Source organism: Sebastes fasciatus, chromosome 5, assembly GCF_043250625.1.
Source record: "Sebastes fasciatus isolate fSebFas1 chromosome 5, fSebFas1.pri, whole genome shotgun sequence".
NCBI lineage: Eukaryota > Metazoa > Chordata > Actinopteri > Perciformes > Sebastidae > Sebastes > Sebastes fasciatus.
Genome location: NC_133799.1, coordinates 7,293,608 through 7,321,358, shown reverse-complemented (window position 1 = coordinate 7,321,358; position 27,751 = coordinate 7,293,608). Strand labels below are relative to the sequence as shown.

Below are 27,751 nucleotides of genomic sequence, written 5' to 3'. Positions count from 1 at the left end.
ATGATGTGTATTGTGTTATTGCTGCTCGGCATGTTTGCATGTGTCATAAATGACCATAATCGGTAATGCTTGATTGTGTTTTGTTGCTTGCTTGCATAGCTACATGTACTGACATTATACTGTGCTCATGTTTTGCTGCTTCCTGATGCTCTGTAGGTCTTCTGCAATGCTTATGATGCTGTTGTCTTCAGGGGCTCTTGTCTTCTGCCTGAAAATTAACCATCACCTCACAAGTTTCAGAACATCTCGCCAAAGGACTGCAGTTGAAAATTAGCCAGCTGGCTGATACCGGCACATGTACAGAAATGTTAGTTAATGTGCATTGTCTTTTCTTTTTTTTTTAAATGAAACTTTAAAGATGGCTCAGTTACATTTAATGTCCCAGTAGCTACAATACCAGGACCTCGCCAAAGTGGAATGCAGCCTAATTAATGTGAAACACGCCTGTGCTTTTCCTACTGTGACATGTGCTGTGAAAAATGGTCTAAAGGGCCAAATGTCTCTACCCTTCATTTTTCTGATGCAAGAACTTCAAGACTCACAAGTTTCAGAACATCTCCTGTGAAATAAAATGCTGAAAAACTTGTCTCACTTATTTTGCACTGCTGACTGAGCCTTGACTTTGAAACTACAGTCTAATGCTAATTAAAACTGAGCTAATGTGTTAGAAGGCCAGCAAAGGAAACTTTATTTTTTTAACTGAAAAATAGCCACCTCATGTTAGGAGAAAAAGTTTTTGTTTGAAAGACAACATATTATAGGTTTTCTTTAGCTAAATAACTGGTCTGGGATCAAACAGAGTTTGACTGAGGGTTTATACTTTTAGCTTGTTTTTAATTTCTAATGTTTTAATGAAGTCTTAATGTTCTTTTGCATTTTGTTGCAATTTTCTTGAATGTTTATGTAAAGCACTTTAAATTGCTCTGTGGCTGAACTGTGTTCTACAAATGAAGCTGCCTTTTACTCTTGTGTGTTATACTCTATTTTAGCTTCTATCTTAATTATTTTAGCTTGTTTTTATTTTCTAATCTTTAATGTTTTTATAACTGTTTTAATATTCTTTTGCACTTTGTCGCAATGTTTCATGAATGTTTATGTAAAGCACTTTGAATTGTTGCTGAAATGTGCTCTACAAAATAAAGCTGCCTTGCCTATACTTGTGACGTCAGGCGTGCGACACACAAAATGTGAATTCTCGCGAGATTTCATCCCTCCGACCAAATCCAACATGGCACCGTAGAGACGTTGTTATTGTTCTTTCGCTTCTTCAGTCTCTGACCTCAAAACCAGGCATAAACACCACCGAGCGGGTTCATGCGGGCATGAGAGGAACATCTGGACATAATGCTGAGATCCACCGGCTTCTTCCGAGGCATTGACTGCCCGTTTTACGGTGAACCCAGCGAGGCTAGAGGAGGCAGGAATGGGTGTAACAGACCGTACTGTCACTTCAGACACAGCCAGCAGAGACGCAGCTCCTACGGAGCTACCGCCGAGGTGAAGAAGCAGAGAGAGCTTCACAACGCTCACAAAGGTGCTGAGTATTGTTTTTATAACTCCAGAGTTCACTTGAATACTTTGTCTTCTTCTCAGGGAGTCCCAGCGAGGACGTGAGGGTGGGTGTATGGACACACTGGGACCACAGTGTTGAAGATGGGTCCACCAGTAGTGGTGTAAAGTGACTATGATCCATGTTACTAGTTAGATACCCTCCCTATGGTTGCTGTAGACTGATGTAAAGTGACTTTATGATCCATGTTACTAGTTAGATATCCTCCCCAATGGTTGCCATGGTGGCTGTGAACTGATGTATAGCAGGGAAGATGTTGCTATGGCACAAGGAAGTGTCATAGCAACAAAAGAACAGATGCATTCTATAAAGATACATGTAAAGTGACTTTATGATCCATGTTACTAGTTATATACCCTCCCTATGGTTGCTGTAGACTGATGTAAAGCAGCAGGGAAGTACCAGATGTGAGTGTCATAGTAAAAACAAAAGAACAGATGAATAAATGAGAAGTGTATTGGGACTGAAAATAGTGTTGAAATGTGTCAACCAGTAGTGATGTAAAGTGACTTTATGATCCATGTTACCAGTTATATACCCTCCCTATGGTTGCCATGGTGGCTGTGAACTGATGTACAGCAGGGAAGATGTTTCTATGGCACTAGGAAGTGTCATAGCAACAAAAGAACAGATGCATACTATAAAGATACATTTTAAAAACAAATCTCTGCTAACATCATTGGATCCACAAGAGTCTCAGCTTTACAGTGATACCCAATTTATGTAATTCCAAACTGTTTTGGCACCCCAGTATGCAGAAATAATCAAACACATTATTTTAGAATAGGTGAAAATAAACACATTTATACTGCATGGTTTTTGCCCAAAACTGCATTCAAGATTCAAGATGTTTATTGTCACGCCGGTTATACAGGTACAAACGTGTGGAATACTTTTTGCTGGGAAGCTCCATTAAAATAAGTTATATTACATCTACATTACAATTATAAAAGGAAATACTTTGTACAAGGACATATTAAGAACATATACATTAAGATCATATACATTATGTACAGTATGAGATGTGATTATCTTAAAGTGGGCATGTCTGTAAAGGGGAGACTCGTGGGTACCCATAGAACCAATTTTCATTCACATATCTTGAGGTCAGAGGTCAAGAGACCCCTTTGAAAATGGTCATGCCAGTTTTTCCTCGCCAACATTTAGCCTAATTTTGGAGTGTTATTTAGCCTTCTTGCCCACAAGCTAACATGACATAGTTGGTACCAATGGATTCCTTAGGTTTTTATAGTTTCAAATGATATATTCACTCTGGCTCTAAAATTGAACCTACTACAGCCCCTGAAAGACAGTAAAGTCGTTCGGGATCTCGCGGGTCTCAGAGGGTTAATAAGGTCAATATTAGGCAGACTGGACTGGTGCATCCCTATTTTAAAACTCCCCAAAAAGCTAGTAAGTGGACCTTTTTATTATTTCGTTGGTCAATTTTATTAAGACTGTTTGTCTTGCATCCCTGCAGAACAAGGTTATGATCCCTTCAACCCCGAAGTCGTGAGGCCCCAGGATCAGGAGAATGGGGGGGACCTCAGCGGTGCTCTGGATCTGGTCAACAAGGCCATTGAGGAGGTCCGCGGCGAGGTGGAGAGGGAGAAGAGGAAGCTCTCTCGGATTGGGGATGAGCCGTACAATCCCAGTGCGATCCCAGTGAGCACAAAATCTTCAACGGATGCTGTTAAAAGTAAAGCACCACCTTCACACATGGCGTATGACCCTAGGGATTATCAGATGACATCTGGAGGTTATAATCCCACCCCAAGCTGCAGCAAGTACACCTTGGATTCAGACAGCCAGGGGAGTAATAATAACTCCATGGAATACGTTCCTACATCAGTGAGAAAGCCTCCATCTCGGACACGCACGCACCAACTCCCCTCTCCTCCCCGCAGTCCAAAGTACTCAAACAGCACATCCTCCTCTAAGTGTAAATACACCTTGGACAACTCAAAACCATCAACAGATATGGAGTACGACCCGCTGTCCAACTACTCGGCAGGGATCGCAGCGAAAAGGAAGAGGGACCGGGGTGCACAAGCTGTTAAGACAGAGCAGAGAAAGACGCACAAACTATCAGACATGTCAGACGAGGAGTGTTTTGTCACTGTGAAGAAACCACGGCAGCCGAGTGTAGACACAAAAAAGTACACTTTCTCTGACTCTGACGGCGAGAGCTCTGGGACGGAGTATCGACCCACCTCGCTTAGCAATATCCAGCAGAGAAAAGGCAACAGTGGGTCACTTTGGGACGCTGTGGTGAAGGAGAGAAAAGAGAAAAATGAAAGTATCCTTAATGCGCTGACACAGAGGAATAAAGAGGACTTGGCAGGGGACTCGGACGTCCAGGAAGATATTAAACGAAAGGACAATATAGAGAAAAATAAGGTGGCTAGTCGAACTAGTCACGAGAAAAGCGGCAAATCTGATAAAGTGCATAAACTTGTAAAGGAAACTAACAGAACGACTGGTAGTAAGAGTAGTAGCAGCAGCAGTAAAGACAAAGGGTCAATAAAGAACTCAAACCAGGACTCTGCAAAGAAGGAGAACAAGAGTCATGGAAAAAGAGACGATAGGAAAAACACAGTTAAGGTTAAGACACCGGATAAAGTTCAGAGGGAGGGCAGAGACGAAAAGAGAAGTGACGGTAAGATCAAAGCTGTGGAAAAATTAAAAACGGTCTCAAGCAAACGAGATAAAGATACGGAAAATGGTGCAAGGGAAAGCAAGAAACCCAAGATGTCAGAGAAGGAAAAGGAACACAGCAAGTATAAGGATCGCCAACACAAAAATGGTAAACTTGATAGCAGTAAAAGAGAAAAGGATGCAAAGAAAATGAGTAAAAGCAGTTCCAGTGGTGGGAGCAGTAGTAGTAGTAGCATTAAAGGGAGTTCTGCAAACAGTAAAGATAAAGTGAAGCAAAACATGAGCTCACCAAATGGGAAAAAACTTGACCAGAAACGGCGACGTGTGAGTCTTAGCCACGCTGATCTATTTGGAGATGAGAGCCCAGAGGAGGTTGAACCAATAGTGGATGATGATGATGACGATGACGAACCCGAAGAAGTGCTGGTGAGAAAATCTGCTGATGCTTTAAAGAGGGGACGTCTGTACAAGAGGAAAGCGTCAGAGCTGACTCCGTCTTCGTCTGACGATGAGGGGGACCGCGGCGTGGAGGGCAGCGGGGCGGGTAACATCCAGATCGACGATGTTCCATTTGACTTCTCTAGTTTCAAGGACGATCTGGACTTCGACTCAGATCCCATGGAGGAGTGTTTGCGGATCTTCAATGAATCCAAGGATGTGAAGACGGAAGACAAGGGAAGGCAAGCGAAACAGGTATTTCTTTCTCGCCATAGTTGTCTTGCTAATTTATCACATACTGTTTTGTTTTTTAAGTCATACATATTTTGCAAATGCTATGTTGTGTCTTCTCAGCCCTCTAGGGATTCAGAGGAGGAGAGAGGCACAGAGAGCACCACTCTCATTCCGGGTCAAAAGAAGAGAGTCTCCCATTTTGTTGCCAAAGTAAGTGTAAGTTTGTCACCTTGACTTCCCACAGTGTCATCACGAGGCCAGTTTAAGTCAGACAGTCAGGAGGGGTGAACACACAATATGTCTTATAAACATTTATCACAGAATAATTCACAACATCATTTTATAGAGTTCCTGCACAAAACAGTAATCGTTTTAAAGGAGTACAAACTTGATCACAGGAGGTAGGCTTGGGCGGTATCTATTTTTTCATGCCTTCATAACTTCACTTAACTTCCACCGGGGTAAGTAAGTTAGTAAATAAGTAAGCAAGTAAGTAAAGTATTATGACATGGAGGCTCAAGAAGCAGTTTTGTCATTTCCACTTGAACTCAAACTTAATCACTCTTTAAAAACTTTTCCAATTGTTGTTGGCTTTGTATGCCTTTTGTTTTGGAAACTCACTTCCTGACTTTGCAAACATGCACATGGGAGCCATATGAAGGGAGAGCAGTGAGGAAAAAACTCCTGTGGTTGCTACAATTTTGTAGAACCTGTTGTGACCTTGTTTAAGTTAATCACAGGTAGAACTGGTAGCGCTTTAGGAAGCCTGCACAGTTACATAAAAAAAACAAGGAAGTAACCACTCAAAGAAGAATATGAAAATGTTCAGCAGGGTTTGTGTCGGGGATTTCCACCCGTACAGCAGGCTGTATTATTTAAATAGGCCATGTGATTTGACAGTAAGCAGTCGTCTGTGTTTCCTAAACAATCAGCTGAGATATTTGGCTGTTTTATATTTCACCTTTTAAAAGGAGGCTTTTGACGACACTCATGGACTTTCTGTTTACGGCAGCTTCATTAAAAGCCCAATTTGTATTTTTTATAATAATTTTGAAGTATATTCACAAGAATTCACGTTATGGATTGAAAATCTGTATTTTGTGTTTCATAACTGATCATAAATTAAATGTTTATCTGCTGATGATTATTACAAATATATACCTGCTTTAGTCCTATTATTATATTTTATTACACGGCTTTGTTGAATACTCTATTCTGATTGGTCAATCACAGCGTTCTGCGGTCTGTTATTTCTTTATAGCAGACCGTTGTTATGGGCGCTGTTTGGATATCAGACTCTGGCGGACCGTTTTTGTGTCAAATTGTTGATTTCTTAAGTAAGTAGCCGTGTAATAAGCGGGATAATGTACAGTTAGCAGGTCATTGTTGCAAAATAAACCCCTTCAGGGCGATGCAAGAGTTATTACACAACAATGACCGGCTCACTGTACATTATTCCTCACATACACCGATCACCCATAACATGAGGACTGCATGGGCACCCTGACCAATCTGCGGCTACGCAGCCCCATACGCAACAAACTGCGATGCACTGTATGTTCTGACACCTTTCTATCAGAACCAGCATTAACTTTTTCAGCAATTTCAGCAAAAAAAAACGTTTCCACATATAAAGCTTTGTATCACTAGCTATTTGCATTGTCTGGTTTGCAGGTGTGCATTCACATTATCATTACCAGAGTCACATATTCCACAGGGAGGTAGCTTATACTGTATATAACATTACAATATATTACAGTACAGTTTATGTTTATTTTGTTTGTGTTTATTTGTTTCACACATATAAAAACAAACTTTAAATACAAATCACATGAAAGAAATAGAAGTATTTGTGAGGATGTGGAAGAAACCTATAATGGCTTACATAAAAAAAACAAAAAAAGGTAAAAATAGTAGCATACAAAAATCACCAGAACATTTAAATATTAGTGTCCAAAAATTGTACATATAAAAATAAGTGTAGGAATATACAGTAGTTCAAACAAAACGCAGAGAAGCGTGAGTAATTACAGTATTTACAGTATGAACAACAGTTTCTAAGAGTGATAATCTTTTTTTCCCAAATCAAATCCTTTTGTCAGAGGAGCATTTCTAAGTCGACAATGACACAGAGGAATCCATTAATTGTGCATTTTCATTCAACAGTTTTTAATTCCAGTTTTAGTGCAGAACAGGCAAATTTTAGGTGTTTCCGCCCAAACCACCTTCTGAGTGCAGGACGCCAAAGGATAACATGACTTAATCCTTGTCATTTCAGCATCATACTTTCTGTATTAAGAGCCACTTTCTAATCGAATGTGCCTCTGTTTTTATCAGACGGACGCGCCTCCTACGCCCGTGGTGCTGCCGTACAAGAGACTCTCGGCCCAGGAGGTCTGCTTCAAGCGTATGCAGATGGCTCAGCATCAAGCGGTTCAGATTTCTGCTTCACGCAAAGCTTCCTCACAGAGCTCCGGCCCCGGCTTCTCTGGAGAGAGGAAGAGAATAGCACACCGTCCCGGCCCACCGACAACATCCTCCAAAACAAGTACGTGTGCCTCCACTGTTCTATATTGTAGCAGGATTCAACTTTTATTTTTATTTTTGCCACCGTTTTCTAGGGGTGGGAATCACAAGAGTTGTAATTTGATACAATCTTATTGCGATTTAAATTTTTTTTTTGATATGCTGAGTATTGCGATAAGATATATTACGATTTATTACAGTTTTTCAACTGCAAATTATTCAGTTTGTCAACATCTGTTTTATCTAATAAGATACAGTTTTCACTCTCATAGTTCTCGTTCACATATATTGAGGTCAGTGGTCAAGGGACCCCTTTGAAAATGCCCATGCCGGTTTTTCCTGGCTTTAGTGTAACTTAGGTTAATAGGTTATATAATAGGTTAATAGGTTATATAATAAAAGATCGATGCCTGACATCCATGTATCGATACAATATTGCCACACAAAATATCACGATACTATGCCATATCAATCCTCCCCTCCCCCCACCCCTACTGCTTTCCCTTGATCATTTCTTAATGGAGCTATTTCGGCTGTTAAAGTAGAAAGTCACGTGTGTGTGTTTCTGACCAGGTCCTGCAGATGTTAAACCAGCTTCCGGTCGAGTGTTGTCCCCCAGCCAGACCCATCAGACAGTCAGGGTCCAAACCACCGCTGGCATCTTGCCCAAGACCTTGTCCACTCTCACGCAGAAGAGGGTGGCACACACACCCACCATGAAGGTATCCACAGGCCACAAAATCTGATGCTGATGGTTGTTTCTCTAAATATTTGTTGTGTGTCTGCACATGCCTCCCCACATAACCGTGAGAATTTATCCGCAGAGGTGGGCCGCCGCCTCTCTGAAGAGAAATGTTTGCTTAATCTGGAGGATGTGGTTTCCTCTCTCATTTCATCAATGTTGTCTTTCTGTTTTGACTTTTTCAGAGTAGTTCAATGAAGCGCCCCATCATCCCCATTGATTTTGGGGCCAAGGTTCCCAACAACGTCCGCCAGCGCTACCTCAACACCTTCATAGACGAATGTGTCAAATTTTGCCCATCAAATGAGGTTGCCTTCCAGATGGTATGATTAACACCCAGTTCAGTTAAATGTAACTCCAACACCTAGCCTAGCTTATAAACCATGTATAGTTTGGAAAATGTCTCAATGAAGATGGTTCTTTATGTAGAGAACGCTGCAGGCTTTAATCACAAACTGTCTTTAATGCAGAGGAGATTCAGTTGAACAAGTTGTGGTTCTGACAGTGACAGAGGTTTTACTGTTTCAGGCCCTTGACGAGGAGAAGCTGGTGTACGAGCGCAGCAGCAGTAAGAACATCTACCTCAACGTAGCTGTCAACACTCTGAAGAAGCTCCGCGGCAAAAGCACCACCTCTCCGCCGCCTGTCACCAGTATGCCACCTCAGTCCCTGTGCAGTTTAACACATAGGATTTACTTTTAGTCCACATGTACATGATGCTTCTGTTTACATACAAACATCTACACACAAAACTAAGGATTGCGTAATTATGATACGCTGCACTTTATGTCCTCACGTGCACATATGAGAGGGAAAAATGGATGCATCCGGTGGTCGGACTACATTTCAGTGGTAACTCGTTTGTTGTGTGTTTCTCTGCAGAGGATCCGGGGTTAGTTACTCACCGGAGGGCTCTGTCCCACGAAGAACTTCTCGGAGGTCGCCTCGCTGCCACAACCAGCTTCACTGTCAACAGGACGGGTAAACAGCAGGAGGAGAAACTCATTGGTAAGTTTTTTTCTCTTCTTCTTTCCTCAGAATCATGTTTTCAGTTCTCTTTCTCTGGAATTGTTATTAACATATTTCTTGAACATGTTTTTTCACATCATTCCCATTTCCTCTCATTGTGTTTTTCTTCATCCACACAAACAAACACATCCCTGACAACATAAACATGCAGATAACACCTCTGATAAAAATCAAAGTAGAAGAAACTGAAAGAATCTTTGTTGCCTGCGACGTGTCGAGACAGTTTACAGTAACAGTGAAACTATTCAAACAACCACGTGACAACCTCAAGGTCCTGTTTACAGCAAACACCCTGACCTGATGTCAGAGGGAATATGTTTACCAGACTGTAGTAACGCTGAAACGATTCCTCGAGTAATTTGGGTAATTCACTAAAGAATTCTTTGCATCAAAGCTTCGTTTAATCCAACCCGTGGATATTAATTCATTCATATTTTGAATTTGTACACATCATCACAGTTCGATCTGTTAAAGTTATAGAACCTTTATAGGACTACTAGTCCATGACGTGTATCTTTTTCAAAGCAATTTTTTTTTTTTTTTTATTGATTTGTTTTCATTTCAGAATATTTATTTAAAAGCCAAAATGTAATTCAATTTAAACAATATAAATGTAGATTTTTCTTAAAAGGAAACCAATTAGTCGTTCATTTTAAGATACCCGTCTTATTTTCTCTTTTGTATATTTACTATTGCTCCTTAATAAAACACAAGTATTTTTTTATCCAATTACTCGATTAGTCGTTGGAATAATCGATAGGCGATTACTAAAATAATCGATAGCTGCAGCCCTAGATTGTAGTGATGCTGAGAGAACCATTGATTAGTGTGATTAACAAGTAATGAACTGATAAATCCTTTAAGTAATTTATCAAGTGAAAAAATACCAAACACCTTGTGTCTTTTTTAAAGGCACTGCACATTTTAATATTTTTATTGATCGAAAACTAACTTGATTTTTCAACTGAAAATTAATCAGCATAATCGATTATTTGTGTAAGTAAGTTAAAAAGAGAACCGATCAATGGATAATAGAAATATTTGTTAGTAGCAGCCCTGTTGAAAACATTTGTGTCAAACAATACTTTAACTTTAAATGTTCAGTGTTTCCCAAAGCCCAAGATGACATCCTCAAATGTCTTATTTTATCCACAACTCAAAGATATTCAGTTTAAAGAAACATTTATTCAAAATTCACAAAATATTCACATTTAAGAAGTAAGGAATCATTTTGACCTTTTTTAACACATAACTGTACAAAGTCAACATTAGTTTAACATGTTGCTGTGTCTCACTGTAGGAGCCACACTGTACAGGAAGCTGAAGCCGTACATGATGACGGAGGAGCAGCTTCAGGAGCACGGCTACCCGAGAACGAGCCCCGAGGCTGGCGGCAGAGCCATCATGTACAACCTCCCGGAGAAAAAGGCCATCACAGACCGTGAGCAACTATCCCACAGCTCTCTCTAATGACCGATACTAAATGATATTAACATATGTGGTCCAGCAATCATTTGACTCTCAGCTGACACTCTAATGCGTTTCCAGCTTTCAACAAGATCTGCTGTCGGTGTGGAGCGGAGTATAAGATCAATGCCTATGGCAGCTGTATACGGAAAGAGGAATGTAGCTTTCACTGGGGACGATTGCGCCGACATAAAGGTAAGTTTGTTTGCATTTATTAACTGTAAATCTGTAAAAAAAAAAAAAAGATCAGTATCATGAATGCACATTTTGGTCTTTTTTATCTTGTAATTCAGACTGCCAAATCTAACTCTCCACCCCTTCTGTCAACTTTATTTACCTCGACTTGTTCCTTCCCGTCTTCTCTGCCAGGCGCTGGAGGCTGGGAGACCAACTACAGCTGCTGTGCTGCGGCTGTCGGCGTTCCAGGTTGTCAAGTTTCCAAGGTATCGTTATCTTTTCAAGCCACCAGCTATTAGTTTACCTGCTTTGCATGTTAAGAAGTCAGAAATGTGAGCTGTCATGGCTCAGTGGGCTTGTCTAGACATACAGTGGAGCTAAAGAAAAACTACTTGACAATGGAATGTAGGACAAGCTAATGGAGAGAGACACTGAAAGACCATTTAGCCTTAAAAGTACCTTCATTTACAATAGCATAGCCTTACAGTAAAGACCAGTTTAGTGAAGCTCATGATGTTTGGTTGTTGCTATTCATCTCTGTAGCTTGTAGGGGTGTAAATCACAAGTTTCATCACGATACGTTTTCGATTCTTTGAACAACGATGCGATATTTGCTGATATCACAAAGTCTGCCACAATACGATTTTGATTTGATTCAATTCAAGGGGTCTGCGATCGATATGAGACGATATCATCTGCCCATTTAACACAATCCGTTACATTTATATCAGCTCACAAAAAACAGATATATTATGATTTCACAATTTTATTACTGGGCTCTTCCAGACATGAAAAGCAATCAATTCTATTTAATAAAAAGAATGAATATAGACCTCCTGTTGTTCACTATAAAGTGCCACATCTCTCATGTTTAAGTGCAAATGTTTTTTATCAGTTAAGAATTTCAAAATAAGGGCGTATCTTAAAGATGATGATATCGATGTTTTCATTTCGGGTGATCATTAAATGGATGTATCGATCCAGATTGGCGGATCATTACACCCCTGTAGCTTGTAGTTGTGTCGATAAAATAGCCTCTTACGTATCCGTCTGTCAGATCAAAAATATGAAATTTGTTTTGGTCTTTTCCATTCAAGGCTAGGCCTGGCCGATATGGCCAAAATCTTCTATCCTGTTATAGATCATTTCATATCTCGGTAACGATATATAAGACGATATAGCATGTTTTCTGGTTGTTCAATAAGTAAATAGTCTATATAAAATAACCACATGGTAAAGCCTATTTTTGTAAACTCCTGTGTGAATTAAATACTAGTTCAGAGTATTTTCTCATTTTAAGAACTTGAGTGCAAAATTAAATTAAGTTTTAAGTGAAATTATAGACAAAAAAAAAAAAAATATTGACAGAGGCTATATCGCTATAGAACTATATAGAAAAATATATACGACAGACATTATTATATTGTTTTGATGATATATATCGTCATATTGCCCAGCCATATAGAAGGCTATGTGTTTTTCTCTGTGATAAGTTTACGTGTTACAAAATCCGAATTCAGTGTTTTGTGTAACTTTTAATGCTTAGCTGTGACTTTTTACTGAAGACAACTGGCCGTATTCTTGAAACTCTCAAACTTTAAATCAAGTACTTCCAGGATACCTACAATAAAGTTGCACTCTTGCTGGTTTCGAAGTAATTTTCTGCACTTTAAAATGTGTTTAAAATGTGCCATGTCTTATTCCCACAGCAACATGTTCAGGACGGGCGTAAAGAGACATTCGAAGGCTACGTCACAACGTTCAGTAAAGATCTACCACCAGATGGCAACGCAGGGGTATTTGCTTTGGACTGTGAGATGGTGAGTCAGACAGACGTTTGTTTACCTGCTGTAAAACTGTCTAAATGTACCACTGGCCTTAAAGGGTAATTTTAGTATTTTTCAACCTGGACCCTATTTTCCCATATTTTTGTGTGTAACTGATTAATAGCTACAACAATGTCTGGAATTGGTCCAGTATTGAGGGAAACGTTGACAGCAGCTGCTCACGGGCTTCAATATGATTCTATTGGGGCAAGCTGGCACCGTCATTAGCGTCCACTAAAAGTGCTTGTTTTTGCCTTGTGTGTAGCTTAGTGTTATTTAAAAGATCTTCAATGTCATGGTTGAATATTTAGATGATTTAGACAATGTAGATGAGGTCTTTGAATTCGATGGCTGCCCGTATTTATTTGAGCCAGAGTATACGGATATTCAGATTTCACAACGAGACTTCTCCTTGAGCGGGACTTGGACACAATAACAAACAGACCGTATCAAAAGAACGGTAATAAAAACGTTTTATTTCTCTGTAGGGTCCTTTCCATCATGTTGTCAAACACTTACACTCACCGGCCACTTTATGAGGCACACCTGTTCAATTGCTTGTTAACACAAATAGCTAATCAGCCAATCACATGGCAGTAACTCAATGCATTTAGGCATCTAGAGGTGGTGAAGACGACTTGCTGAAGTTCAAACCGAGCATCAGAATGGGGAAGAAAGGGGATTTAAGTGACTTTGAACGTGGCCTGGTTGTTGGTGCCAGACGGGCTGGTCTGAGTATTTCAAAAACTGCTGATCTACTGGGATTTTCACACACAACCATCTCTAGGGTTTACAGAGAATGGTCCGAACAAGAGAACATATCCAGTGAGCGGCAGTTGTGTGGAAGAAAATGCCTTGTTGATGTCAGAGGTCAGAGGAGAATGGACAGAGTGGTTGGAGATGATAGAAAGGCAACAGTAACTCAAATAACCACTCGTTACAACCAAGGTATGCAGAATACCATCTCTGAACGCACAACACGTCCAACCTTGAAGCAGATGGGCTACAGCAGCAGAAGTGCACCTGGTACTAGCACCGGCCACTTTATTAGGTACACCTTGTACCTAATAAAGTGGCCGGTGAGTGTATAATAACAATCTGAGCCTGTCAGTGGCAAAAACAAGCACTTTTAGTGGACGCAACGTTACATTGACGCTGCTCACTTTCCCTCCCAGCTCGTTTCACTGCTGCCGGTTACAGCGTTATCCCTACTGGACCAATTTCAGAAATTGTTATCCCCGTTAGTCACTTAGACACATGAACATGGGAAAATAAGGTCCAGGTTGAAAAGTACCGAAGTTACCCTTTAACTGCCATGTGTGTGTTTGCTTATAAAGTTGATTTATTAAAGACCAGTGTAATACGAATGAGACTTGGAGAGACACACTCAATCTTTTGTTACAGTATGAGTAGAATTAAGATAAAATTAATAGTTTGCCACTTTTTGTCACAACTTTTGTTATATTTTGTATTCAAAGTCACAAACTTGTTTTTTCTCTCGTCTGAAACAGTGTTACACAAAGCAGGGCCTGGAGCTGACGAGAGTGACGGTCATCGACTCTGAGTTGAAAGTCATCTACGATACATTTGTCAAACCTGAAAGCAAAGTGGTCGATTACAACACGCGGTGAGTTTGTCTCCTGCAAGTCGACACTGTACGGATCGCGTCTGCTATTTAATTTAACTGGTAATGAGCGTAATTTTCAATAGTCTTAAATGTGCCTTAAACGCAGAACATATATCTTCACAGATTTTCCGGTGTGACGGAGGAGGACTTGGAGAGCGCCACCATCACTCTGAGAGATGTTCAGGCCGTGATGCTCAATATGTTCAGTGCTGAATCCATCCTCATAGGACACAGTCTGGAGAGCGACCTCCTCGCTCTGAAGGTACCGTTAATCTGCAACACTTTTTATTTAAATGATACATTCAATGGTAGCTTTTCCCACAATGCCGTTATTGTTCCTCTCTGCTGCCTGTTACTGGTTTGGTGACGTACAAAAAAGTCAGTTTGCACCACACCTTTATTTTCTCTTTACTTCACAAAAAAGACTAATTAATTGTTTATATTGATTAAGTGTAAGCATGATTCATGCTTAAGGATATGTCTGGTGGCAAGTTTTAATTGTATAAATATAGATTAGCTTCAACTTTAATGTCTTTGCACAGAGTACAAGTACTGAGACAATGAAAAGCAGTTTGGTATCTGTGCAAAAATCGGTAAATTGCAGAGATATGTACATATGCATAGTGATAATATATATAATATACAAGAGATGGATATATACAGTATGAACATGTGGAGCAGTTACAGTAGGCAAAATATATAGTGCAGATATAAGAACAAGTAATGGCAATAGAGGACATTATATACAGAATAAACTGTAGCTGGTGGTATTAGATGAATACGGTGTATACTAGAGCTGCACCGATTAAACGATTAATCTTATGTGGTCGGGGTAGGCGTGCACGCTTCTTTATGCACTGGCTGAGACGCCTCTTAAATGGTGTGCAGACTCCGCTTACGCTGTACACCGGCGTGGTAATGGTGCGGACCCACTGAGTTTCTGCTGCTGAGCCTGGGCTGAAATACAAGATGTAACTCTCTCTCTCTCTCTCTCTCTCTCTCTCTCTGTCTCTCTCGCCTCCAGGTAATCCACAGTTCAGTCGTAGACACGGCCATCGTGTTCCCTCACCGCATCGGCTTGCCCTACAAACGTGCTTTGAGGAACCTGATGGCCGAACACCTCAAACGCATCATCCAGGACAACGGTGGGTCTATCACACAGAGCTAGCAGCCGTTGTATTGTTGCTTTTATGCATTATTATCCATTAATGTTTGTGTTGACGCATTAGTTTGTCTACTGCAAACATTTAACATGTTATTTCATAATATTATGTGATTAATGCTCAGAGCTTTATTAACATCTAGGCATTAAACAGGTAGGTGCTGTTCAGACTAGTGAAGCTCAGAGGCGTAAACTAAACTGAGAAACCATTTGAGTCCCAATACTGTGTAGAAATATTGTTGTTTTGTTTGTGTGGATAAAAGTCTTACAGCATTTCATCCCCATTACTCACATCATACATAATCTCCTGTCACATAAACATGATCCCAGCTACACAAACAGGCGCCTCAGCAGCATAATCACATAATCTCCATTTGTAACCGACTCGTGTCAAATTCCATGAAAACAACAAACGATTAACTGATTGATCAGGCAGCATCGGTAAATCTTTATTTGTTGAGCACATTTCATTGAAGCATAGCCGGCAGATTCAGACCTGCCAAGTTAACATAAGTAATATTCTTTTAATTAATGTAGTTTATTTGTGTAGCCCGATGTTTTAATGGGCTTCATAGGCCAACAGCAGCTGCAGTTCTCCGCCAAAGCAAAGCTCGATTAAGACGTCAGGGAAAAACTCAAACAAAAACTTTGAAGAAACTTTAGGAGAGGAAATTCAAAGAGAGGTACCTCCTCATTTGAGTGGCTGGAGCTACAGGAAATCACAATGGAGAGTTGTAACAGTTGGTAGAAATACAAAATACACCCCTAACAGTAGGATTCTCAAAGGTCAATAATATTAATGCAGTAATTGCTGTATAAAGATGTCCAATAAAACAAGTGGTGCATCACATCATATCCAGTGGTGGAAGAAGTACTCAGATCCTTTACTTAAGTAAAAGTAATTATACCACACTGTAAAAATACTCTGTTACAAGTAAAAGTCCTGCATTCGAAATTTCACAAAGTACAAAAATTATAATATACTTAAAGTACCAAAAGTAATCATTATGCAGAATGGCCCATTTTAGACTTATTTATATTATACTATGGGATTATATTCATTGATGCTTTAATGTTGGAGCTGGTAAAGATGGAGCTCATTTTAATTACTTTATTTACTACTGGGTAGCTTGTGAATGTCTTATATTAATTTATAATAATCAATTAATATTTTGTTTTAATAATCAGAATATGCAAAGTAGTAATAACAATGTTTAATTAGATGTAGTGCAGTAAAAAGTACAATATTGCCCTCTGAATTGTAGATTGGAGAAGAAGTAAATAAAGTAGCAGAACATTTAAATACATCGAGTAAAATAAATCAAAATTGTATTAAAGTACAGTATGTGAGTAAATGTACTTAGTTACTTTAGACCACTGCCTGTATTTGTCCGTCTTACATCTGCTGGTGACTGCACTGCCTTCTTCTCACCAGCAGATGTCACTCACGTGTCAACACGGTGTTAAAGCCCATTTTTAGCCTCAAAGCTTTAGAAAGTCTTATTTCTCCGTCACGACTTAAAGGGGAACTACCGGCCCATTTTCAAAATTCATACGTTATTTCTATGGTTTAAGACAGTCAGACAAAATGTTAGTAAAAATGAACAACTCTCTCCCAAATCCAAAAACTATAGTGTCAAATCTCAAACTTGTGACGTCATAGGGTACAAAGTGTGGAGCTGCTCCATAGACAATGAATGGGGAGAGATGTTACAGATGACACTGAGAGCACCCAGAGGAATGACCTCAGTATATGGGAACATTTTCTGTTTCTGAGTAGAGAACACTACAATAGAATAAAGTTCATTTGGGTATAAAAAAAATAAAATCAGTCTCCCATTCATTGTCTATGGAGCAGCTCCAGACTTTATACCCTATGACATCACAAGTTTGAGACTTACTTTTCTGGTTTCTGGCTTTGAGAGAGAGGAGCTCATGTTCACATATATTTATTGAACTTTCCAAAGACATGAAAATAACATATTGGAATTTTTAATTTGGGTAGTGCTCCCCTTTAAGTTCTGTTTAGGACTAATTAAAACGGTTTCACAGTCAAAGATCTCTTTGAGAAACTAAACTCATCTCTTCTTCTCCATATCCTTCAACCTTAGCAGGAAAAAAAACATCAGATCAGACTTAAGACTGAAATATCTCAACAACTATTGGATGGATTGTCGTGACATTTTGTACCGACATTCATGATCCCCAGATGATGTTTCCTAATAACATTGGTGATGGCTCGCCATTGCCATGTTGAGAACTGTTGAGAGGCAATAGAAATGCTCCCAACTTCGTGTTTAGCACCTTTTAAAGGAACGGTGTATAACATTTAGGGGGATCTATTGGCAGAAATGTAATATAATATTAATAAGGATGTTTTCTTTAGTGTATAATCACTTGAAAATACGAATCGTTGTGTTTTTGTTAGCTTAGAATGAGCCGCTTATATCTACATACAGAGCGGGTCCTCTTCACTGACTCAGCCGCAATGTTTCTACAGTAGCCCAGAACGGACAAACCAAACACTGGCTCTAGATACGGTCAATCTCGTTTTTGCATCGGCCACCGTAGTCTTCCTACACTTGTCACACGGGAGAGGCTTCAGTTGGTTGCAATCTGCAACCTCACCGCTAGATGCTGCCAGATCCTACACTTTAATCTAATGGAAACTTTCATGCCACTGTAGCATTTCACATGTTCAGCGCTGCAATATTCCGGTCCAAAAATACTAATTTTGTTCCTTTGTTTCCAGTGGAGGGCCACGACTCGAGCGAAGATGCGTCCGCCTGCATGGAGCTGATGTTCTGGAAGATCAAGGAGGATGCAAAGCTCAAAAGATGACCTCTGACCCCTCTGCTCCACTGTCCTCAGTTCAACTTCCTGCCCTCTCGTTGGTGTCAGGGAGACAGAGAAGTTCAGGAGGCCTGCACCTGCTCTCAGAGAGTTACGGTCAGAGTGTCGGCGGGGGGGAGGGATGCGTCAGTACAGTCGGGAGTCTGTCGGCGCTCCCCACTGTACTGAAGAGGAGAACTGCCAGGCCCTTCAAAGCAATAGGAGCCCAGATTAACAGTGTTTTCATTTGCTTATTGATATTTCAGTTATAAATAATGTTAGTTAAAATATATATCTGTTTATTTTGAGCAGTGTCTCTTTTAAGGCCTCAAACAATTTATGAATAAACCCCTTTCTATAGAAGAACTACCTAAAATGTCGGGGCATTGTCCGCTGAACGATGATGATTAACATCATGCCAGGCTGTCTTCTGCCTAAATTGCACTATAGAAATGCTCTCGTTGTATAGGGCCCAAGTCTGAGTACCTCATCTGTGTTACAAAAGCATTCACTTCTAATGAATAACACGTTCTTAGTTACACTTAAGTGCATTGATGTCTTAGTCTGTCAAACATTGCTATGTAAATGCACTTGTGTTTTTCACATTGCGCCTCGTTTTCTCGTCACTGATACTCTGTTTATCGAGTTCTTTGTGTTGGTGGGCTCTCAAACCTGACTAATCCTATAATACTTGATCATATAAAAGACCCTCAGCAGTAAACTCTGCTTACTATCTATTAGGTATAGTTGATGGACTATATCACTGTATTTTATAGCTCAGACTGAATAGTGATACGATATCCACCAGAGTCTCTGTGTCATGTGCACTGCATGAAACCACAGGAATCATTGTGATAGCAGGTATGACATATTATTCCTCCACACAGACAACATTTGGTTCAGTTTTGTTGAATTAGGCCTGGGTTATTATTAATTACAGACAACTATCATTTAGTGAGTACCCGCTAACCTCTACTGTTTATGTTGAAAATGACTGAAAAAATACTCAAGTGCTGTAAATACGCCACGTTTCCTTTTGTATTTGTTCATTTTTGGTTGTTTATCTTTTTCTATTAAAAGATATTAGTTAAAAGAACTGTTGCTCTCTATTTTACATCTCATCAGTAAGTAGATTTATTTGAGTACTGTATACATTTGATATATTTGTACTTTCCATTTTATGCTGCTTTCTACCTCTCCACGACATTTCAGAAGCAAATATTGTACATGTTACTGCACCCCAGTTATCTGACAGCCATAGTTAGTGGTTGTTTCGCTCAGTAAGACTTTACATACAAAACATACCCAACTACCCAACAGCATGTACACACTGTAAATCATTTTAAAGGGATAGTTCAGGTGTTTTGAAGTGGGGTTGTATGAGGTACTTATCCATAGTCAGTGTATTACCTACAGTAGATGACGGTCGGCACGCCCCCGGCTTCGAGAAGCAGACACAGAAGCAAAGCAATGTACAGCTGTGGACGGAGCCGACAGCAAAATGTATTTTAGTCACCTAAAGACATCAACATCAGTTTAAGTGTACACTATATTTAGAATACTTTCGCCGCCTTCCCTTGCCGTTAGACACCCCTTTCTGACGGGGAACTGAAGCTGTTGTATCCATCTATGCTCTCGCCAAAGCCACCAGGCACCATTGAAAAAAAACTAATTTTACCTCACAGAACACGGGAGTTGCTGGTTGGTTAGTTTGTTTGTGCTATTGTGTGACTTTGGTGAATCCGAACTAACCAAAGTCTCACAATAGCACAAACAAACTAACCTATAAAGGCAGTGGTAGACCAGCAACTCTCGTGATCTGTGAGGTAAAATTACTGTTTCCTTCAATGGAGTCTGGTTGCTTTGGCGAGAGCATAGATAACGGCTTCAGTTCCACGTCGGAAACATAGACTGTATAGCCGTCTCACGGCAAGGTAAACCAACGACAATATTCTAAATATAGCGTACACCTCAACTGATATTGATTTTTTTAGGTGAGCTTTTCCTTTAGGTGTCTATGTTTGTTGCGGCCCCGTTCACAGCAGTACATTGCTTTGGTTCCATAAGGTAACTCCTGTCTGCTTCTCCAAACTGGGGGCATGCCGACCGTCATCTACTGTAGGTAATACACTGACTATGGATAAGTTCCTCATACAAACCCCACTTCAAAACACCAGAACTATCCCTTTAAGATGGTTCAACTTAACCTAAGTTCCCCTGCTGCCTTACAAAATGTGAGTTAACTGAGCTTAGACTGAATACTTGGTTAATGACATCTTATGAGTTGTTAAAACGTAAAACTAACTGAGTTAAGTTCAGTAAACTTAAGATTTAAAGTTTCTGTTTACATTTTATTTGTTTGAAAAGTAACTTCTTCATTTGATGGAGTCATTTATAGCTGCTCCAGTTGGAGTTCACAGATGTGTGAAGATATGATTCTTGTTGAACTAAACGTGAACGGGGTGTAGGAACTGAATCTGATACCAACCTTAATTGTGGTTAGCATTGTTTTATTATTATGAAAAGAAGCAACCATGACTTATCTTAACATGTATTACAGACACAGCAGGTTTCCATCATGTTTTTTTCAAACTAATAAAAGAACCTGTAGAGGTTTAACTCTGAAACAATGCATGCTGGGAAGTCCGCTAATATGCTTTTCATGTTTCTTTAGGAACTTAACTTGAAGAATTAAAAGACTTCAAGTCAGAACAACTCGTGTTTATAAGTAATGAAGTGGTCTAAAATTACAAATGAATAAAAGTTATTTTAACTGTTGATACTTGAAGTGCATTTTGCTGATGATACATTAGTTTCATAACTTATATTTGTTGTATGAGTATTGTTTTTTTTAATATTGAGTATTTTTACAGTTTTATTGCTACGTTTTGCTCCAGTAAAAGATCTGAATACTTTCTCCACCTCTGCTGCACAAATAGTTCTTGACAGTGTGACAGCTTTTTCTCCGTACAGTGCCGAGCCTCTTGTAGTCTATATGTCCCGTTTTAACAGCAGGTGCAGCGGCCGTAATTCTCCTTTCTTCAGCAGATGTGTAAATTGGGAAAAAATGGGAGAGAAATGCTAAACTGAGAGGCCCATCTTTTCTTCGGTGTGTTTGCCTGTTAAGCTTCTCCCGTCACATGTCAGTATGCATTTCCCCAGGCCGGGCCACAGACCCCAGGTATTAAAAGAGCCAGTTAGCCGGGATCAATACCTACACAATGTTCCAGTGACAGGGAGGGGGGCTTCCTAGTGTTTATTGAGTGTTGCAGAGATTTTGAACATGTGGAGCAAAGCAGCTTAGAGGGGTCGTCTTCATTATCAAATTCGATCAGTGCCTCTCTTTCTCTCTCCGCCGTGATCACCTTTGACTAGCGGGGGTCACGAGGGGGAAGCTGCAGGCCGGGGCTCCCAAACCGACCCCATGCTGAGAGATGAAGAGCTGCATTATCTCGCCGAGGGCCGGAGCAAATAAACACTTTCCTGCCTGCAGACTGAAACAATTAGTCGATGAATCGATTAGTCCATCTACAGAAAATGAATCTGCAACTATTTTGATAATTGATTCATCTTTAAAATCATTCAATTGAGCAAAAAATGACAGAAATTTCATTGGCTACGCCTTCTGTTATGTTTCCAAATGTGAATATTGCTTGCTTTTCTTCATCTTCTATAATTCTAAACTGAATATGACTGAGTTTTGGTCTCTTTATCAGACAAAACAAGACATTTGAAGATGTCACCGTGGACCCAAATCTGTGATTTTTCACTTATTTCTCATATCTTTTTGGCCAAATGATTAATAAAGAAAATAATGCTCGAAAATAATCATTAGTTCCAGCTAATTGTACTTAAGTCTTCAGCTAACTATTTTCTTGATTAATCGTTTTGTCTAAAATTAAAAAAAAAAGTGAAAAATGTCAAATTTCCCTGAAAGTGACGTCTTCAGATGTCTTGCTTTGTCTGACCATCGGCTCCAAACTCAAAGATATTCAGTTTACTATCATATAAGACAAAGAAAAGCAGCCAATCATCAAATTAAAGACGCTGGGACCTGCAGATGTTTTCCATTTTTTGCATTAAAAATGACTAAAACTATTAATCGATTATGAAAGTAGTTGCCAATTAATTGTCTGTCAATCTTCTAACTGATTATTTGACTAATCATTTCAGCTCTAAAGGTATTTAGGAAAAATTTTCTCGATCTGTTGCACCCTTAAATAACTCATCGGCAGCAGCGCTGGAAAGATTTAAGGTGACATATTTTGACATAACAGTCAGAATAAACTGCGGGAGATGGTTTTAAAGAATCAAAATACTTTATGGAGGGAACTTAAAAGACATGATGCATGTGTAACTTCATTCTTCAAATGCATGAGAGACATTGGAAACAGGTCAGTCATGATACACAGAAAAAACCCGCAATGGGAGCCAGTAAATCCAGAAAAGTGAGAACATTTGTTATGCTAAATATGTGCAGAAATAGCGGCACTTCATGCGCATTGAATGTCTGTATTTGTGCACATATTTATCATATTAAATGTTCTCACTTTCCTGCTCCTTTCCTGTCTCCCGAGTAACTTCATTCTTCTTCAGTTTGGATGAAACTCAAACCTAAATCTCTGTTTACACAGTTCGTATTCTCACTGGGTCTTAAGATAAGATGGTGCTGAAAAGACGATGGCTTAAACAGGTCAGGGTCTGTTGGTCCAAGCTCACCCCTTGCACCCCAGTCTGGACCGCTGTGGGTGCCCTTGACCCTCGGGACACCCACCACCGCCTGTCCCCGTCTCTCTCTGTCTTTAATCTGTAGCACTCTCGTCCAATTAAGAAGCTGATCTTTACTCAGTCCCTCGTATTGATCTGCTGGTGTAGCTGCTTATTGCAGCGCTCCCAGGGGCTGCACGGGAGATCATAAGGATCTAATTGGAAGATAATAAGTCTTATAAAGGAGGAATCATTAATACATTTCTCAGACTCATTTTAGATCAATAAAATCAGACTAATGGATTGGTTCGTTCGCTTGAAATATCTTCTCATTTAAACTGTGCTCTCTGAACTAAAGCCATGTATGTGTGTGTTTGAGATCTATCTTTTTGTGTGTACTTGGTGTGTTTGCAGCCGGGTCAATGTCACTCTAAGCCCCGAGTGTGTCATAGCCAGTGTCAGGCCTCACAGCGTGATCCCGTGGCTTAAGAAGACCGATTGACCCGCCGCCCGCTCCCCCTGTCTCCCTCAGGTCAAAGGCCAGCCGGCCCTATCGATTCCCCCCGATGAAGAAGTCTTTAGCGCTCCCCTCTTCGGCCCACATGCTCCCGGACTATCATCGCGGCCCCCAAAGGCCTCTCAATTGTGCTCTGCATGCCGATCGATCCAGTTGGTGTCTGAGGGGGGCCTTCCTTTGAGATAAGTGACAACTACAAAGGTCCCCTCCTGACAGGCCCTTGTCAATACAACTTTCCACTATTGATGAGTAATTAAAGAGAGCCTGAACATAAGGGGAGAAACATCTGTTAAACAGGAGACATTAACAAAAACCTCTTAGTGACAAGAAAAGAAGAAAAAAGATAAATTAACTGCCCCTCCACCCTCATTTACTTCAACCGACTCCCACTTTCCACCAATGCACATTTCATTAAAGGGCCAGTGTGTAGCATTTCTATTCGCAGAAATGGAATATAACATTCACAACTATGTTTTCATAGGTGTATAATCACCTGAAACTAAGAATCCTTGTGTTTCCGTTAGCTTTGAATGAGCCCTTCATATCTACATAGGGAGCGGGTCTTCTTCACGGAGTCCGCCATGTTTCTACAGTAGCTCAAACCAAACACCGCCGTCTGACTCCCGTTGCTCCTAAACTAGTGTTATTATGGTAAGGATGTCGCCTGAGCGAGGTGAATGGCGTTACCATGGTTTTGCACTCGGCGGCTCACGTTACCACAGTCTTTGAAAGGGAGGAGTGAGCGGAGGGGAACTCAGTTGGTTGCAATCTGCAACCACACTACTAGATGCCACGAAATCCTACACACTGTACCTTTAATCATTAAACCTGCAGTTGTGAGGGTTCATTTTCTGTTAGGAGACCTTATTCTAGAAATAAGTGGTCAATACACATAATTCACAACCTGGCAACCTAAAAGTTGTTCTTGTTAATGGCTTATAACTGGATTACTAAATAATTTCTTAACCTTTATTAATGAAGGGATCGCCTGGCACTAAATTCCGTCTATGTTTGCAACAGGAACACACGTGATAGCGCTTTTATTAGCTGAACTTTAATAACTTCATGCTATTTGCCATCAAGCGGGATAAAGACCGAATGTTTTGACAGTCACTCACTATTCACGTTGTCATTTTCTTACAGTAATTCCCTCTCGCTATTTGACAACAGTTATTAAACCTGTGCGAGTTTCCACCTGCTCAGCGGTGAGACTGTTGTCAGTGATGTGACTCAACCTTTTGTCTTTTATTCACTGTAATCCATGCATGTGTAAGTGGATCCTCTAAGAGCAGGATAACTCCCTTTAAGCGGTTTCAGACACTACAGGAGGGACTCAAACCCAGTAACTTCTCATTTACCTCTGCACCTAAGTCTTTAATCCAAAACACTCACGCATCCTGGTGATCAGACCTGCTGCAACCGAGGCCTGTTTCTCACTTTGAATTCACAAAAATGTTTAATAGAAACGTGATGTTTAGAGCTCACTGAGCGAGTTTTGGATGACAGAGCTAATTGAGGAGGCCATTCCTCATTTGGACTGAACCCTGGTCGTGTTGATGGGTAGGAGGTGAAGCCCTGCCTGGCCCACAGAAGGGGAAATGATCCTGGGAGGAGGGGGCGGTGAGTGGCTCCGGGATGGGGAGGGTCACACACAACCACACTCTTTGTGTGCCTCTAATCCCCCCAGCCAACACAGCTTTGGCCAGGTTTCATCATGAAAGTGCCATGAAATAACTACTTTTTTTCTCTCCCCGCAGTAAATCTCCCCTAATCCTGCGGGCTGCGGAGACAAAGGCCTCTGGGACCTAATCCTGGAGCTTTTAGTGAGGCTGAGGGGCTGGCCGACAGAGCCTCTTCTAAATGACTTATTTCTATCGGACACTAATATAGCTTGACAGCCAAGAACGGCGAAAGGAGGAGGAGAAAAAGAAAAAGCCAGGGGTAAAAAAAGAGCACAAACATTTTCACATATTTTGGAAGTCTGAGCTGTCTGATTGTGTGAGAGGAAGAAGTGAACCACGGATGTTTGTGCACATCCTCAAAGACGTCTCACGTGTTTATCTACGATTATTACTGCAAAAATGAGCAATTTCTTTATGTGTCAGCCGAATTGGGTGGAGGAATGTACCTGTAGCATCTTCTTTATCGTCATTTATGTTCTTTAGATGAGACACTTAATGATATGCAACAAGTTGTACTCACAGCAAAGCGTTACTTTAGAGAATCAGGAAGTTTACTTTCCTGTTGTATATTAGGTAAATTAAGTCAATACAATTACATTTTAAATAAACTTAAGAAGATATCAAGAAAATAAACCTTGAAACTAATAATTACATACATTTCTCCCACATTTTTTTGATGTGATGTATGTTGTACAGTGTGTTGTGTTGTGGTTTTGGGCTGTATGAATAAAATAGACTTGGCCTGATGGGAAATCAGCGGTGGAAGAAGTACTAAGATGTTTTCCTTAAGTAAAAGTAGCAATACTACAGTGAAATACTCTTAAAGTACCAAAAGTCAAAGTTTTCATTACACTGAATGACTCATTTCAGAGTAATGTATATTTTATTATTGATTATTGATCCATTTCATCACTTTAGGATCAATAAAGTTGTATCTAAATCTATAATAATACATCTTAAATTATTTGCTGATTATATTTTGTATGATTAATCTGAATCTGCAGAGTAACTGTACTCATCAAATAAATTTAGTAAATTAGCAAAAGTGAAATATTTGCCTCTGAAATGTACAAGTACCTAAATTCTACTTAAGTAAACGTTTAATACTCTGGGAAATATAATTTGTTTGTGAGAGTGATAATCCAAGGCACTTCACATCAGATTATTACTCGTGCATTAATGTGTAAACAGTATTTTAATTGGCAAAACAATCTTTTACATGATCCATTTAGTAGGTGTTCTGGAGCTTTCAATCATATCGCATGATCTTCAGCAGATCTTCAGTTGACTTGGCACTGCAGAAGTTCAAATTTAAATTTTTTTCGGAGTAGATTAAGGATTTCTCGTCCACGTCAGCTCATCTCAAATTGTAAGCAACATAGACAAGATATCCTTCATCAAAAGCTCCTATAAACAGCACTAAATGGACCAAGTGGGGAAATTGTTTCGCCAACTCTGTGATCAAAAACAAATTGCCCATCGCAAGTATCTTATGTTTTAATGGGCAGCTTTTAACTACTTTATATACTGCTGGGCTGTGTAATCTATAGCAATAACATATTTTATAAACTGTGTATGTAAAATCTGAATCTGCAAAGTTATAACTAACTATAGCTGTCTGATAAATGCAATAAAAAGTACTTTATTTACCTCTAAAAAGTAGTGGAGGTATAAATTGGGATAAAAATGGAAATACTCGACCTATAAACTGTAATTAAATCAAGTATTAGCATTTATAAATAGTATAGTATTGTATATTGTATATAATAGTAATAGTATGTAAAAAATCTAATAAATGGATTAAAACACACTATTGTAAACAGATTAATGTTTAACTATGACTCGTCCTGTATCCATAATTGGAGGTAGCTGTATAAAAATAAAATGACTGACAAAATAGCAAAATACAAATGATAAATAAATGTCCTGCACATTATACTATGTAAAAAAATATACAATTAACTTTAGCTGTCAAGTAATTATAGCAAAAAGTACTAAAATGGAAGTATAAAGTGTCATTAAATGGAAATACTCAACCAAAAAACTGTAATTAAGTGAAGTATTTGAGTAAATGTCCTCTTTCCTGGAGTATAGTTTATAAAATGAACCAGAAGTGATGAAAGAGTTGATGATAAATAAGAGGTTGTAAGATGTTGTTGATGTTTTTTTCCTGTTTTCGTTTCCTGGGAAGACTTCTAATTCAACTGGATTTTTAAAGAAATAGTTCTCATTGAGGAGGTTCAGATTAACTTCACATGGTGACAGTTTATGGGCAAAATATGGTGCCTGTTAGCAAAACAAACCCTTAGAGAGAGAGAAACCCCCTCCCCCTATAGCTGTCAGAGCCAGCAGCCTGGGAGAAAGAGGAGTGAGAAGGAGAGCACAATCAAAGGCTGTTATTTTAATCTGGCCTGCCTCGGAGATTAGCCCACCACATTGTTTTAATTGTTTTAACTGGAGGGAATGAAACGCTCGCTTATAGGAGGGATCCTTTGGCATAAATCTCAAGTTCAATAGTTTCACAAACTTGAGCTCCTTGCAGCCCCCATCTCCCCCC

The 27,751-nt window shown here is 39.7% G+C and overlaps 1 protein-coding gene across 1 annotated transcript; it reads left to right on the top strand.

Moving 5' to 3' along the window:
- Positions 1–1,204: 1,204 nt before the first annotated feature.
- rexo1 (REX1, RNA exonuclease 1 homolog) lies at positions 1,205–19,384 on the top strand. The gene is made up of 16 exons (XM_074634831.1): positions 1,205–1,534; positions 3,051–4,921; positions 5,021–5,110; positions 7,238–7,448; positions 8,000–8,148; positions 8,354–8,491; positions 8,697–8,820; positions 9,051–9,176; positions 10,498–10,638; positions 10,746–10,859; positions 11,034–11,107; positions 12,551–12,661; positions 14,179–14,294; positions 14,418–14,556; positions 15,319–15,439; positions 18,209–19,384. Exons 1-16 carry the CDS (start codon positions 1,345–1,347, stop codon positions 18,295–18,297), a joined length of 3,804 nt encoding a protein of 1,267 aa, XP_074490932.1. The 5' UTR covers positions 1,205–1,344; the 3' UTR covers positions 18,298–19,384.
- Positions 19,385–27,751: the final 8,367 nt, after the last annotated feature.

Excerpts from the sequence above, each read along its gene's own strand:
- rexo1 (XM_074634831.1), top strand. The coding sequence starts at position 1,345 with ATGCTGAGATCCACCGGCTTCTTCCGAGGCATTGACTGCCCGTTTTAC. Across the intron at positions 1,535-3,050 it reads GCTTCACAACGCTCACAAAG|AACAAGGTTATGATCCCTTC; the intron begins GTGCTGAGTATT and ends GCATCCCTGCAG. Across the intron at positions 10,639-10,745 it reads GAAAAAGGCCATCACAGACC|CTTTCAACAAGATCTGCTGT; the intron begins GTGAGCAACTAT and ends ATGCGTTTCCAG.